The sequence below is a fragment of the Sinocyclocheilus anshuiensis genome, unplaced genomic scaffold (assembly GCF_001515605.1).
Source record: "Sinocyclocheilus anshuiensis isolate Anshui unplaced genomic scaffold, SAMN03320099.WGS_v1.1 scaffold1278, whole genome shotgun sequence".
Classification (NCBI taxonomy): Eukaryota; Metazoa; Chordata; class Actinopteri; order Cypriniformes; family Cyprinidae; genus Sinocyclocheilus; species Sinocyclocheilus anshuiensis.
Window position 1 is genome coordinate 307,459 of NW_015554153.1, and position 14,496 is coordinate 321,954.

The following is a 14,496-nucleotide window of genomic DNA, read 5'->3' on the forward strand; positions in this document are numbered from 1 at the left end:
TTCTGTTGCTGTATTTTCAGATATTTCAAGTTTCAACAGCGGGCTTTTTGGAATTATATCTATAAAACAACAAAAGTTTGAAAAGTTTCAAATGATTAAAAAAAAAAAAAAATCCACATTCAATCATCCCCATGTAATTTAAACCAGTTTAACTTTCTTTCTTCTGTGGAACATATAAAAATTACATTATACTTGGATTTTAGTTTTTTTCCATACAATGAATGTCAATGGGGTCCAATGTCTTTTTTTTTTTCGTCAATTGACACTTTTAAAAACATTTGAAACATATTTCAAAATATAAAGTCATACAGGTTTGAAACAACATGAGGGTGAGTAAATGATGACAATTGTCTTTGGGTGAACAAACAGTTTAATGATCTAGGATTTGCCAAAAAGAATATGAGAGACAGAGAGTTCAACGTTTGGCAGTTTAGCATGACCTTCTAAGCTCCTGCTGGTAGAAAATGTAATCACACCATTCTGGCAGCAAACGTGAATCTTGCCTTGTGTGTTTGCACAATAAAAAATGATAAAAATGGACTGCCTATGAGCAGAGACAAAATAGTTGAAATCTCATACTTCCAGGGAGTCATGTGCACTGAAAAAAACGATTAATTGAATTTACTACAAAAAATTTAAGGTAAGTGGTTGCAATGAATTTATTTTAGCTACATTTAAATAAGCATTTAGTTGACTAACTTTCAACATGTTTTTTTTTTTTTTTAAATGTAGCTAAAATAAATTGTTTGCAACCACTTACCTTAAAAAAAATTTGTATAATTTTTTTCAGTGTGCCAGATGAGAAAGTGGCACAGTGCTAACAGACAGTTTTCTCCAGGTATTATAGAAGACCCTAAAAGTCAAAACACTTGAAAATATCCTAATTGTCCCTCTTTTTTTAGAGTCTTTGTCCTGAACACAACACAAAATCACTCTGATGATTAAAACTGACCTGTCACCCTGTTCCAGAACTCCTGCTGCTGTGTCAGAGACATGCATCTTTATTAATCTTATCCGTTATAAGCTCTGATGGAGAAGCCTTACCTCATCGCATCAAACTTGCTTCGGAAAACCATTTATGGGATTCATGTTGTGTCCCCAGGTTTCAACGTTAACTTGTTCAGTGGTCCAAAGTCATACTGCAAATTGCATTATATAAACTGAGAGCTATACTGCATACTTCCCAGCAGGTAAAAATCACATAAAAAAATGCTAAATTGATTTTGGGGTTAACCAACCTCTCACAATGCAATAAGAAAGTTTTTGCAAGTATTACAAGTACTTACGTAAACGAAATGACTTTTATTTCTGCGTTGCTCTCAGTTTCTGCTTTCCACTGGCCACAGGGATACTTTGGTGCATTTGATTAATTTTTCTTGGCTAGATTAAATTTTACATTTCACACTTCTTTTTTGAACTTCATCATGCTTATTCAAAAATTCATGGATCATAAAAACAGAAAACATAAAATAAACAAATAAACAAAACAAATCTGAGTTGCATCTGCCATAAATAAACAGAATAATAACAAAAACTTTACCATGTTTCAGGATTTCAATCAAAACAGATCAAATACCACATACTTGAAACACTGCTGTTCAAAAGTTCAGGGTCTGTACTTAAAGGGTTAGTTCACCCAAAAATGACAATTCTGTCTTTAATTACTCACCCTCGTGTTGTTCGAAACCCGTAAGACCTTTGTTCATCTTTAGAACACAATTTAAGATATTTTTGATGAAATCTGAGGGCTCTCTGACCCTCTCATAGACAGCAAGGTAACTACCACGTTCAAGGTCCAGAAAAGTACCAACCATCAGTGGTTCAACTGTAAAGTTACGAAGCTACGAGAATACTTTTTTGCGCAAAGAAAACAAAAAAATAACGACTTTATTCCACATTTTCGTCTCTACTGCGTCACTTTGGACGCGCGTTCACGACAGTACCATTATGCGAGCGTGTTTGTAACTTTACAGTTGAACCACTGATGTCACACGGACTACTTTGTCGATCATCTTGGTACTTTTCTGGACCTTGAACGTGGTAGTTACCTTGCTGTCTATGAGAGGGTCAGAGAGCCCTCAGATTTAATCAAAAATATCTTAAATTGTGTTCCGAAGATGAACGAAGGTCTTACGGGTTTGGAACAACACAAGGGTGAGTAATTAATTACATAATTTTCATTTTTGGGCGAACTAACCCTTTAAAAATAAAAATAAAATTATATTTAGCAAGGATGCATTAAACTGATCAAAAGTGACAGTAAAGTGGTTTACATTATTACAAAAAATGTATAAAAAAAAAATGCTGTTTCAAAGTTTCCACAAAATAACATAAGTAAAAAATAAAAACCAAAAAATAAATAAAGTAGTACAACTGTTTTCAACATTAATAATAATAAATGTTTCTTGAGCACCAAATCAGCATATTAAAATGATTTCCGAAGGCTCATGTGACACTGAAGACTGATGAAAACAGGAATCACAGGGATAAATTTAAAATACAACAAGATAGAAATCAGTTATTTTAAATTGTAATAATATTTCAAAATATTACTGCTTTTGCTGTATATTTGTGATCAAATAATTGCAGGCTTGATGAGCATCTTCTTTTAATACACACACACACACACACACACACACACACACATCAAAAAACAAACAAACAAAAAACTTACAGACCTCAATCTTTTGAATCGTTGTGTAATATATATACAATTCCTATTTTGATAAATCATTTTAATATATAAAATTATTACTATACACACAAAGCCAAACAGCTTTCCTTTGGCCGCCTGCGTTAGTGAATTCTAATACAGCGTGGTATGATGAAGCAGGCTTATAAGTGTAAAAGCGGTCCTTCTCCCTTAAAGGGGGTTCTCTCCTCTGAGTGGTACATAAAGAAGACACACTTAAAAGTGATGTTATGTTCAGACCCCTGCGTCCTTGTTTTTGTGAGCCATGCAGAAAGTAGTAAAATTCAACCAAACATCCAGACATAATGAATACTTAAAAAACCATTAAAGAACCAATCTTAAATAAACATCACAGTATGAGTGATGTGCCAGGCGCCTCTGAGAGCCAGTGTGAGGTGAATAAACATCACTAAATGAACATCAGGGGCTGAATGACCTCTATTCATCGGCAGATCAAACCTTCTTCCTCTTTTCAGCAACACTACCTCCCTGACTGTAGACTTTCCTGGGCTTCATACCCGTCATAAGCCTCTTGATGATCCTTCTTTGATTAATTATTTCACTTAATGGAATAAAGACATTGACCATTATTAGGTTTAAGCTAGCTGACGCCAGAGTTTCACTTGCACATATGTGGCACACAGTCCAGGAGTCCACAGTGCCTAAATCAAGCCGATCCTATTCTCGCCGATGGCATTAGTGCCTCTCTTGAAAACAAATTAAAACAATGTGACCCAGTGAGGCCAGACACAGAATGGGGTTTGTCCTAAAAAACACAGCACCATCATGAGTCTGAGTCCTATTTGCACCAAAAAATAAATAAAAAAAGACGAGGGGACGGGGACAAACAGGTAATGCTATTTATCTCGCCAAAGAAACTAATGTGCCTTCGCAAGCTGGGATAAAAATAAAAGACTCATTGAGTGCATATGTGCTCAGTGCCTTGGAGGGACTCTAATGCATTTTCATTTAGACCAAACTCAGATGTTATTAGGACCGTCTCTCTCCGTCTTCATTTCACTCTGATCTCAAGGCCAAAGCAGACAAAGTGGGCCACTTTCTAGTAGTCCTCTTAAAAATCGTTTAGACTGAAAACAGCGAAAGGCAAATATACTGAAGAATAGTTGAAATTACTGTTATCATGGCATCAAAGTCTTGCGTCTAAATTATGTAGTAGACACATTTTTTTTTCTACCTCCTAAAGGCCATTGGTTTTAAAATTGTAAAAACAACTGTGAAAAGATCTGGGAAGATTCAAACAACATTTTTAATTAAATTAGACTGTACAATTATATCCAGTTACTGGTTGTAATTGAGGGTTTGGGTTTGGGCAAGCATTGTGGCTGCTCAATGAATGAAACATAGCATCAATGCTTGAATATTTTGAAAATATTCCAAATTACATTCAGCAAATATTCAAAACATTCTAAACACCTAGAATTAAATGGTGAAGGTTGATCAAAAGCTGTGAACCTATCATAGTCTGAGTCCTTAACCATCTTCAAGAAACGACTAAAAACACATCTGTTCCACCTTTATTTGACCCTCTAACGCTAGCACTTTCTATTCTATTTTAATTCTACTTTATCTATATTTATCTTCTTTTTTTATTAAAAACAAAACAAAAAACAAACAAAATAAAACCACTAGCTTTCTATTTTTTTCTATTCTATCTACTTGTTTTTCTTTGTGTGTGTGTGTGTATATGTGTGTGTGTGTAATATATATATATATATATATATACACACCTTGCTACGTGTACTGCGTTAGGCTAACCGCGACTTGTCATTTGCACTTATATATTGTTGCTCTTTTGTTAGTTTTGACTGCTTTTATTGTCCTCATTTGTAAGTCGCTTTGGATAAAAGCGTCTGCTAAATGACTAAATGTAAATGTAAATGTAATCATAGGACTGTACAGTATGATTGTGCAGTTTATACTACGAATGGCGTATGAATGCTATGAATGGCGACCGACTGCAACGATATTGCAGATTCTTCTTTAGTGTGACGTTCTGTATTGGACAACTTAATAGCTTAGCTACACAATGGTATACACATCATCATGTTAATTTGTTTAATTAAAAAGTATGGGGGCATATATTAAAAAAAAACAATAAATGATGATTACGGACAAATCATTCATAACAAACACTGCAACGCAAGTTACGAAAATTAAAAATGTCGATTTTGCTTTCATGGTGACTGAGACTGCTTTACATTATTTCGAATGAGGGCAACAGAGAAACATGGGAGTCCCAAAGATATCATACAAGGTTCTGTTTTGTGTGGCTCATCCAGTCAGAACATTATACATTTATTAAAATACATTTATTATTATTAGTTTTATAGTTTTGTTTCTACTTTACCGTAAATTTAAATGTTGTTGCAATGAAAGATTATGAAGAGCCTTATATTTTGGTCTGCGCCAAAAGTCCCAAATATAAATAAATAAATAAATAATTTATTTTATTTTTGAAGTATTTAATTTACAGTATTGACGTAACCTGTAACCTGAAATAGCAATGCTGGTTCATTCTTACCTTGAAGTTGCATATGCATGTTATTATGTCCCCAATTCTGAGACACTCGCCGTCAAACTTGCAAGTGTTGGTGTCACAAAGGAAGAGATCTGTGTCCCGGTCATCATCCCCTGCAACAACATGAAGAGCCAAAAAACACCATGAATATCTGCATAAACACAGCGGTGTCAAGACACAACCAGCACAAGCAGGATAATGTTTTTTCAAACACTTCTGATAAAAATAAGTCAGCAGAACTAACGGTACGAACATGTCATCCAGCAGGCAGGCTGGCAAGGCTTCTGAAGGGTTCATCAAGTTGTGATGAGCACCTCCATTTGCCAAGACCATATTTTACTCTTGAGACATTTTCTTATCAGGAATAAAACAAGTGCTCATGGAGGAATAATGATTCAGCACATGGTGAACTTCTTGGAATCACCGCATGAGAACCTTATTCAGCTTTTATAATAAGCTGAGTACAGGCTCTGCGAAATATTCTTATTTTGCTGAGGAGCCGGACAGACTCTGAAAAATTGCACTTCATCAAAAATCAAGAGCTCACAGACAGTTTAAGTCCACAAGGATTCCTAAAGATGATTACAATTAAGATGAGTTGTTTCGAAAACAGGCCACCGCTGAGTCAAAACCTAATTTTACTATTCAGCGTACAAAAGCTGACTGCTGTTCATTTAACAATTAAGCTCCCCAAATAATGAGTTTACCCATTAGGCACTCCATCATTCAGCCCTTATCTGATACCGTTTATAATTATGCAAGAAATAAGCATCTCTATCATTTGCTTAATATTAAAAAAACTACACAAACATTACACAAAGAATAATATCTCATGATACTGTACATTCCACATTACCGGCACATATTTCGACTCAAAGCGCCATATATCATCATAATAAGACTATACGACACAAAACAGTGGGTCCGCTCATGTGCCCTGGGATTTTTGCTGTCAAAGCAAATAAGCTTCTTGCAAGTGTTACACAGTATTTTTACCCTGTGTTATCCGGTGAGGCCTGGAAGCTAGAAAGAACCAGAACATTGCTCATTGTAACGACAACACCAGAGGACATGCAGCTACTTTAGGCCCCTGCTAAAGGGCCACATACAGCATGGAAATATGTCTTACATAACCTTGTGGCTTATTTGCGTTTCAGCTAAAAAAATTATCAGTGCACCTCAAACGCTACAAGGGGGGCAAAAAGAATAGCAGTCTTGCAAGACAGTTGCAATATTCACACTATGTGCCTCAGACTCAGTTCTGGAGACCTTGAGAAATGATGCCGGCTCTTGGTATGTGCATAATTCCCTCTTGTAAAATTAGTAGCTGTTCATGCTTTGCAGCAGGAATATTTCATTCAAATTCATCTTGTTCACAATCTGTTCTTAAGGAGCTGTGATAAACTGACATTCAATCAATTCAGCCTACTGAAGCAACAAATACTAGTCAGAGTATTTGCCAAAGCTAATTAGTCAAAACCATAGTCAATCCCTTGGCTTACTGATAAAATAAGAATTCATGCGTTAATTTGAATCTAATATTTCTTACTCTTACACAAAACATTTTCCTCACATTCATTCCTCACATTTTTTGAGGCGGCATCAGTAGAAGTCCTAGATCGCTTGGTGTCTTAAAGGCATAATTCACCAAAAAAAAAAAAAAACTTCTGTGGAACACACATACACACACAAAAAGATATTCTGAAGAATGTTTTTGTCCAAACATCATTTTACCCCCACTGACTTTTACTTTATAGACTAAAAACACTTGAGAAATGGAATTAGTGTTCGAGAGAGAAAAAAAACTTATTTTACTAACATCAGTCATACAACTTTATTATCAAACATACAAATAATTGTTCTGGAAGTTGCATTTAAGATCCACTTGGCTCACAAATCTAATGTGGCACATTGCTCTTTGGTTTGAGTGGACATGATGCATCTGCTTGCATTATTGATGCAAGCACTCCCTCTGCGAAGGCATACAGATGCAAAGCATTTTGTCACACCTCTACGGCTTGGCTGCCCTTCCATAACTGTGTCATAATACAGTTTGACCTTGCAACACAGGTAGACACATTTGAGTGCATGTCTGAAACGTGCAGTATTCAACGAGGCACTTGGCAACAGGAGCAGGAGGGGGAATTGGTGTTATGGATCGGAGTGGAACATGGAGATCTGAGTCACAGGAGCTTTTCTCTCACCAGACACAAAATCCTTCTATTCAGTCTAATTAATCTGAAGCAGTGGCATCCTGTAGCGACACTGAAAAAACACATTCCATTAAAAAACAACACATGAGATACACACCAAGTGACCTTGAAAATATATTCTAACACACACACACACACACACACACAAAACAATACATTAAGAATGATTCAACAGTCAGGACCAGTGTTTACCAACCTTTTGTCTTCTGAACTTCCACAGCCACACAAGTAAATTTCAATTACCCTTACATCAAAAACAAACCAGAAATGTATTCCCTTTACAGCATGTTGTTGTATTTTATATCATTCATTATTACACAAAACTGGTTTCAAACAAAATAAGGAGTCAGTGATTTCTGTCTATACAATGAAAGTCAGTGGAGTTGTTTTGGACCCCACTGACATTCATTGTATGGACAGTTGAAACATTCTTCAAAATAACTTTTATGTTCCACAGAAGACATAGTCATAGCAGGAACAATTCTTTCTTTCTTTCTTTTTCTTTTTTAAGTGGTGGTGAACTATCCCTTTACGTAACCCTTAAGAAGCTTCTTATGTACCCCCTGAGGTCCAACGTTCTCCTGGTCTGGACCATCAAAAAGTTCAAAGCCATATAAGGTTAGGACAGGAAAGTGAAAACAGAGACTGAGGAAAGTTATCAGGTCACGCTTGAGGAAATGAGTTCTGGAAACAGGCAGTGGCATCCTTGCAATTTTATTACGGTAATTTCTTCATCAAGGACACTGAAAGGCCTCTAAATGCTTAACCAGATTTTAAACTTAACCAAGACATCAGTCAGATAATTTGATTAACTGTAAATACGTTTTTGGAAGTCTGTTAAAAATGCTTTTTGAGCAGGGGTGAGTTACCATGAGCGGAAAGGAATTTTGTTCTGCTCTCTTTAAAGTCTTTCTGGCAGGACAATCTTTCAGTAGCTGTCTACACAGAGAGATAAGATCTGTTTTCCTTTTCTTTGTGAAGAAAGCACTGTATGTGTATGGACAACAACAGAGTAAAAAAAAAAACATCCTGAAAATTTCAATAAAAATTCCTCAAAGTCATTCCTTGAAGTCACAAAGCAATGATTAGAGCAGCCAAACAGGAAATGGCATCTTTCATCCTAAGATGCTCTACTATCTGACGGCCCACAAAAACAAGTTAAAGCAACTCTTCCTGAATCCAAAATAGACTTTCTCTAAGTACGAAAACAGTTTGGTTTAAACACAGGACTCTTATGAACTTATGTGTATATGAAAATGTGACGTGCAAACAGTCTGCATGACACACGGCCGTAAATAAGATAACAGTTGATGCATGACTATCCACAACAATGGTTTGCAGAGTCGATTCTTTTGGAGATGTTACTAGCTAGGCAAACACTATATTTAACCTCCCAACAAACAGCCTTATACTGACATCAAAACATTCTGGAACACATTACATTTAGAACAAGAGTACATATTACAAACTTAAAGGAAGGTTATAGAATTTATACTATTCCTGTAGCATTAAACTAATACATCGGTAAGATCATATCAATAAATATATATTTTTAAATACAATACAAATGAAATATTTGTAATTCCTTAATATTTTAAAATACTATTTAAAAGATATGTGTAATATTTGTGCCACTAACATTACCAAAAAAATAGTAGTTTCTTCCCATAGTTTCTTCATCTGCCATTGGTCACAAAAACAGACAGTCCTGCTCCAACTCACGCCAATAAGAAAAAAAACTACACAATTTATGGTCTTCTTTAAAGTTGCCATAAAATGAAAATGTACATCATTTTGTAAATGCATGTTATGGATTTTTTCTGTGAACAACTGGTTTAATTTTTATATTAATATGCTGGATAACATACTACTAATATTATATACTGTATTTTAGACCTCGTAATGTTTAATCAAAAATATAAATTCAATCTTCCAGTGAAATCAACAGAGCTCTCTCTGGTGATGTACATCAGACTTCTCCAATCATTTAGGCTGATTAAACTCTTCCTCAAAATCCAATCATCAACTGATGGGTAGAGCCAAGTCCCACACTTACATATATATATTTTTTCTTTTTTGATAATTAGGTGCATACAGATGTACGGTACAATCTGGAAGAAAACCTCTGTTGCTATTTTTGTTTCATTGCAACTTTAAGACATTCTATACAAGGCCAAATATTTGCATATGCCTCATAAGTAGGGATTCCCACCAAGTCTGTGGTTCTAAAGCCACAAATTCTATAAAAAAAACTTCATAATCAGTATAACCTTGGTAACAGCTTTTGAACGGGTATTTGGAGCAGCATAATTTGTCCTATGGCTTGGCCACTTTTGCATAATAGCTATTTAGTAGCTAATGGAAGGCAATTTAAAACAAACAGGTTGTGAGTTACGGCTGTAACTTTACAGTGACAAGGTGAAGGACAGATTTAGTATAGAGAATGTGTTGCAGAACTTCGTAACTTACAAATACACATGAAGAACACAAGACTGTACTAATTAAAAATTCCACCTCCAATATTATAATTAGCCAACAACATCCACTTCATCAGTAACAGCTCTAACAGTCCTAATTAAGGGTGTTGCCAGAGCTACCTCCAGCTGCTTGTTTCTTCATTCTGCAGTGAAATAGGAAACTTTGTTTGGCTCACACACCTGGTATTGCAGGTCTCCTCGTTCTCCTCAAGAGTGTGGTAATTTTATCAAAACAAACGAGAAGTGTGAGCCAATGTTACGTCTCACAATGTGCCAAACGGGAGAGTATCGGGGGAGATGCAGATTTGTTATTTCTGCCTTGCCAGTGAGGTGAATAATTGAAAGAAGCAAGCCGGCAGAGACACAAATATTCTAAAGGTGAAGTGTAGAGAGCTCCTGTGAGTGAGACATCAGACCAGTTGTCTGGCCATTAAAGAGTTGGATTTCAAACCTCAGGACATTGTTATCAGTTGAAAATGTTTTTAGCTTTTGTTAGAAGTGTAATACAAAAGAATCTGTTCAGAATTTTCTGCTCTTTAGAGATAGAGAAGTAGAACAAGTGTGTTTTAAAAAAGCTGGATACTTTGTAACTAATATGAAAAAAACTAACAAACATCTAACAGACAGCAAATGTTTAAAGATAGTTCACCCAAAAATGAAAATTCTGTTATCATTTACTCATCCTCATGTTGTTCCAAACCAGTATAACTTTCTTCTGTGAAACACAAAAAATAACTTTTCAAGAACGCTATGGTCTAAACAACATTGACTTTATGGACAAAAAAAAATTCTTATGTGTTCCACAGAAATAAAAAAGCCATACAGTGAAGGGTTGGAATGACATGAGAGACAGTAGCCTAAATAATGACAGAATCTTAATTTTTGAATGAACTATCCCTTTAAGACTTCAGTTGAACTACCAAAAACTGGCAGTTTATGTTGTTGTGTCTCTTCAAACAGAAAAGTCTGCTGTCTCCTCTCGCCTACTTCGTTTGTGCTTGTCTCGCCTCCTTAAAAAGCTGTTATGCAAAAGCCCTTGGTGAGCCAGCACTGCAAAAAACTCTCCAAAGTAAAGCTATTGACATCTTTAAACAATACAAATAAAAGCTCACGGCCCTTTGGGCAGTGAATTACTTTTGAGGCAGTGCAGTGGCTACATAAAATTGATACAAAGTAGCTTACAGAGTTGACTCTGAATTCTGATCATGAACAGAAAAGATACTTCAGTAATAAGGCACTTACTTTGCAAAAGTATTCAATGTGTCCACTGCCAATGGCCTTAGGTCAGGGCTGTTGACTAAACAGCTGGCTTGCATTTGTTTTGCTGGACATTGTTGCTGTGTTCGGTGCATAATTCTGTGCTGGGAATTTAAACTATATTCAGTCAGTTGGAAATGCAGGTTTTTTGCCATAACGCTGCAGGTTCCTCTCTTATGTTGTTGTAAATGCACTGCAATGCAATGTCCAAATATATAGCCATTCTGTTTGCTGTGTGCACTAATTCATCAATAATGTAAAGGGACAGCTAACCTAAAAAAATATGAAAATCCTGTAAATGTGTTCCCAAACAACACTGGGCACCCTGACTTTCATTAAACAGACAAAAACACTTTTTCAAAATGCTTGTCAAATGTGCTGACAACTGTTTGAATAACTGTCACTAAGTGCTTTTAAATGGCACTCCTGACAATCAGATCTGCTATGAAAAACTCACTTTATAATTCCAAAAACTGTCCACACCTGTTTGAATAGACCATTATCTGTAAACCTGTTTGATTATGGCAATTAGTGTTATGTTTTTTTTTTAATCTGCACTGGTTGTATGACTGCATTTGTAGGCAGGATTTACTAGGAAAATTAATCATATATTATCAACACCTTTTTGTAAATCATGGAAACACTAAAGTGGCCTTCAGGCATGCCTGTGGTAGAGCTTCCCACGTCTCATGCATGCCATTGCCATGAGTTATATAACCAAAGTGCAAGCAAGAGGCAAGGATAGACTTTTTGGATCGACACCTAATTGCCCACGGTAACCTGCTGATTGATAGTCAGGCGCCACGGCGGGAAACTGAGCAGAAATATGCGGCGCATAAAATATGATTATTTCACGTGCATCCGCAATCATCTGAACGGCGCTGTGACAGTGAGGGTGAGAGGTCGGCCGCAATCCAAATCAAAACCCATTTAATATTCCTGTCTACAACCGATTGATGCTCCAGATTATTATGCCGGTTTGATGGAATTGTTACCAAGAAAAGCATGGCTTCTAAAAGGATTCTTACACGTGCATTCTTCAAGACGGCAAGCTTTTAAACTTGACCAAAATATCGCCACTTGTTCACTCGCTGTATAACTTTAGGAACGAGAAGTTTAAAAACTGTCCAATACCAAGGTAAAACGATTTTTTCCCTATACAAATTATGACGTTACAATCAATTGCAGATTAATTTAGTGTTATTCTCTATTGAACATAAATGATAGTGAGGGACCGTATGCTTGTCATTTTTCTACCCCAAACAACAACAAAAACATATTGTTCCATGCATAAAAAATGAACTCTGAGCAAAAGTTAACTTCCTTAGAAACGTTATAGGCGATATAGACAGAATGACGACAAGTGCCGCTTTTCTGGCCACTTATTTTCATATTTGATAGGCTAATCCGTCTGTTTTTGGGTTTTCAGTGTGCTTAATGCAGAAGCATCCGTTTTTCCTTTGAAAGCACTGAACTTGAAAAACAGGTCAATTAATGTAGGAAATGTGCTATCAGCGACTGTTAGTAGACTAGGCTAATCATGGTTTCATCCGTGCGAACAAGAATGAGCCATTTAAACCGCAGGCAAAACAATATCTAAAACCAGTTGACAGTTTATTGACTATTGCGGTGAATAATAACGATTATAGATCGACTGGGTTACATGCTACACTGATTTGAGGCGAGTAGCTAATTGTGGGGGAGAAAACGATTCATTTTTGTTCCAATGAAAATAGCATTATTTACATATCGCGTAAGAGTAGGAAGAACAGGAAATAATAAACCATGTATACGGTAACACACCAAACAGCTCGTTCTGATCATCAGTAAACTAACTGAAACAGGTCTTCAACATATTTTTTAGCAGCAGTGAACTACATAAGCTTGCTCCACCACACATTAGGATCAATTTAGGTCTATAACTTATGCTACTTGTATGATAAACAACCGTATTCCGTTGCCAAGGGAACGTCAAGACTTATTCCCTTCAACGGACTTCTTGAACATCTTACCCGAGCAATTCCATCCAGTCGGAGTCTGACAGTCGCTGAGTGAGGACGGGAAAGCGCCAAGTTGTTGCACCGGGAAAGTGGCGAGAAAGGACAAGACTGCAATCCATACCCAGTGTCCCACTATCCGGCTCCACTGGTGCTGACTTCGGGGCTCATGTAGGGCCGCCGCCACCGTGACACCCATCTCAGTTCCCCCGACGCTGCTCGCAGACGCGCAACGACAGCCCTGGTCCTAGTGTTGTCAACTTTGCCGGTGCGCTTAGAAGCCAAGAGAGGGACATTTTCCGACGGACGGAGTGTGCCCCATGAAGCAGTTGTTTCTGTATGACCGGAGCGAGGATCCGCCCGAAGTGAGAGGGTGCAGATGCTGAATGAGAGAGGTCTGGGTGCGATGATAGGGGAGGGATGTTATCGGGAGGGAAGTGGGTAAGCGAGATGTTCAAAAAGCAAGGCAAGAATAAAAAGACGCAATAGGTGTTTTTAAGAAACAGAAGTGGGACAAAAAAAAAAATCATATATCCCATTCGAGTGACATGCCGAAGTTACAACATCCACTGAGGCGCGGCTTAGAGAGACTGTCCTCGGTCCTCACTCCGTGCGCTCGCGGAGAGCCGTGAGTTTGTCAGAGTCTCGCGGAGAGCCATTCCTCTGTACCTGTGAACCACAATAACGCACTGAAGGCGAGCGGCAGGTTTCCAGACCGTTTCGGATCATGTGTTCTCAAGAAACCGGGAGGGGCGGGACGATGCCACGCTTTGATTGGTCGAGAGGGATGCAGGAGTGTCGGGAGCGAGGCGATGGTCCAGCTCGAGCATATCGACGGCCAGTGCAGAATAGTGTACCCTGTAGTCTACTTTAACAGGGCTTTGGTTTGCAAACGCGTGGGCGAAGGGCCATGCCGAGAAAGTATTCTCAGTAATTGAGCACTGCTGCTCTGAGCACGATGGAAGCAGAAATCGATCGGAAACTTGCAGTGTTGTGAAATGATCCCCGTTTCCTAAACAAAAGACTTACAGCATTAGACGAGAGAACCGAGGGGCCAGGCGGAGTTCACGACTGTCGCGACGCTCGCGGATGATCTCGGCGATGATAAAAAGCTCACATTCTATAGCAAGCAAATTGTGTATTTGCGATTTACGTTAGGCTACGTTTTCTCTATCACTTAAAGGTTCCAATGACTTGTTGCCCATTGCTCCTATCCCTTACGAAAAATAAGTTTATTCACGTGTGCTATTAGTATAAAAAGAAGTATACTTCTTTTAAACTAAAAATAGGACAGTATACTTTTAGTCTACTTTTTATGTAC

At 37.3% G+C, this 14,496-nt stretch overlaps 1 protein-coding gene across 2 annotated transcripts in view; it reads right to left on the reverse strand.

Annotated features, from left to right (window-relative positions):
• The window catches only part of tmeff2a (transmembrane protein with EGF-like and two follistatin-like domains 2a), a 62,045-nt gene extending 48,202 nt beyond the window's left edge, over positions 1-13,843 (reverse strand). For both annotated transcript variants that reach the window (XM_016463432.1, XM_016463431.1), the window contains exons 1-2: positions 13,191-13,843; positions 5,235-5,344 (exon numbers count right to left, since the gene is read on the reverse strand). In XM_016463432.1, the coding sequence (XP_016318918.1) occupies positions 5,235-5,344; positions 13,191-13,374 (294 nt within the window). In that variant the 5' untranslated portion in view covers positions 13,375-13,843. The remainder of the gene's footprint in view (positions 1-5,234; positions 5,345-13,190) is intronic.
• Positions 13,844-14,496: the final 653 nt, after the last annotated feature.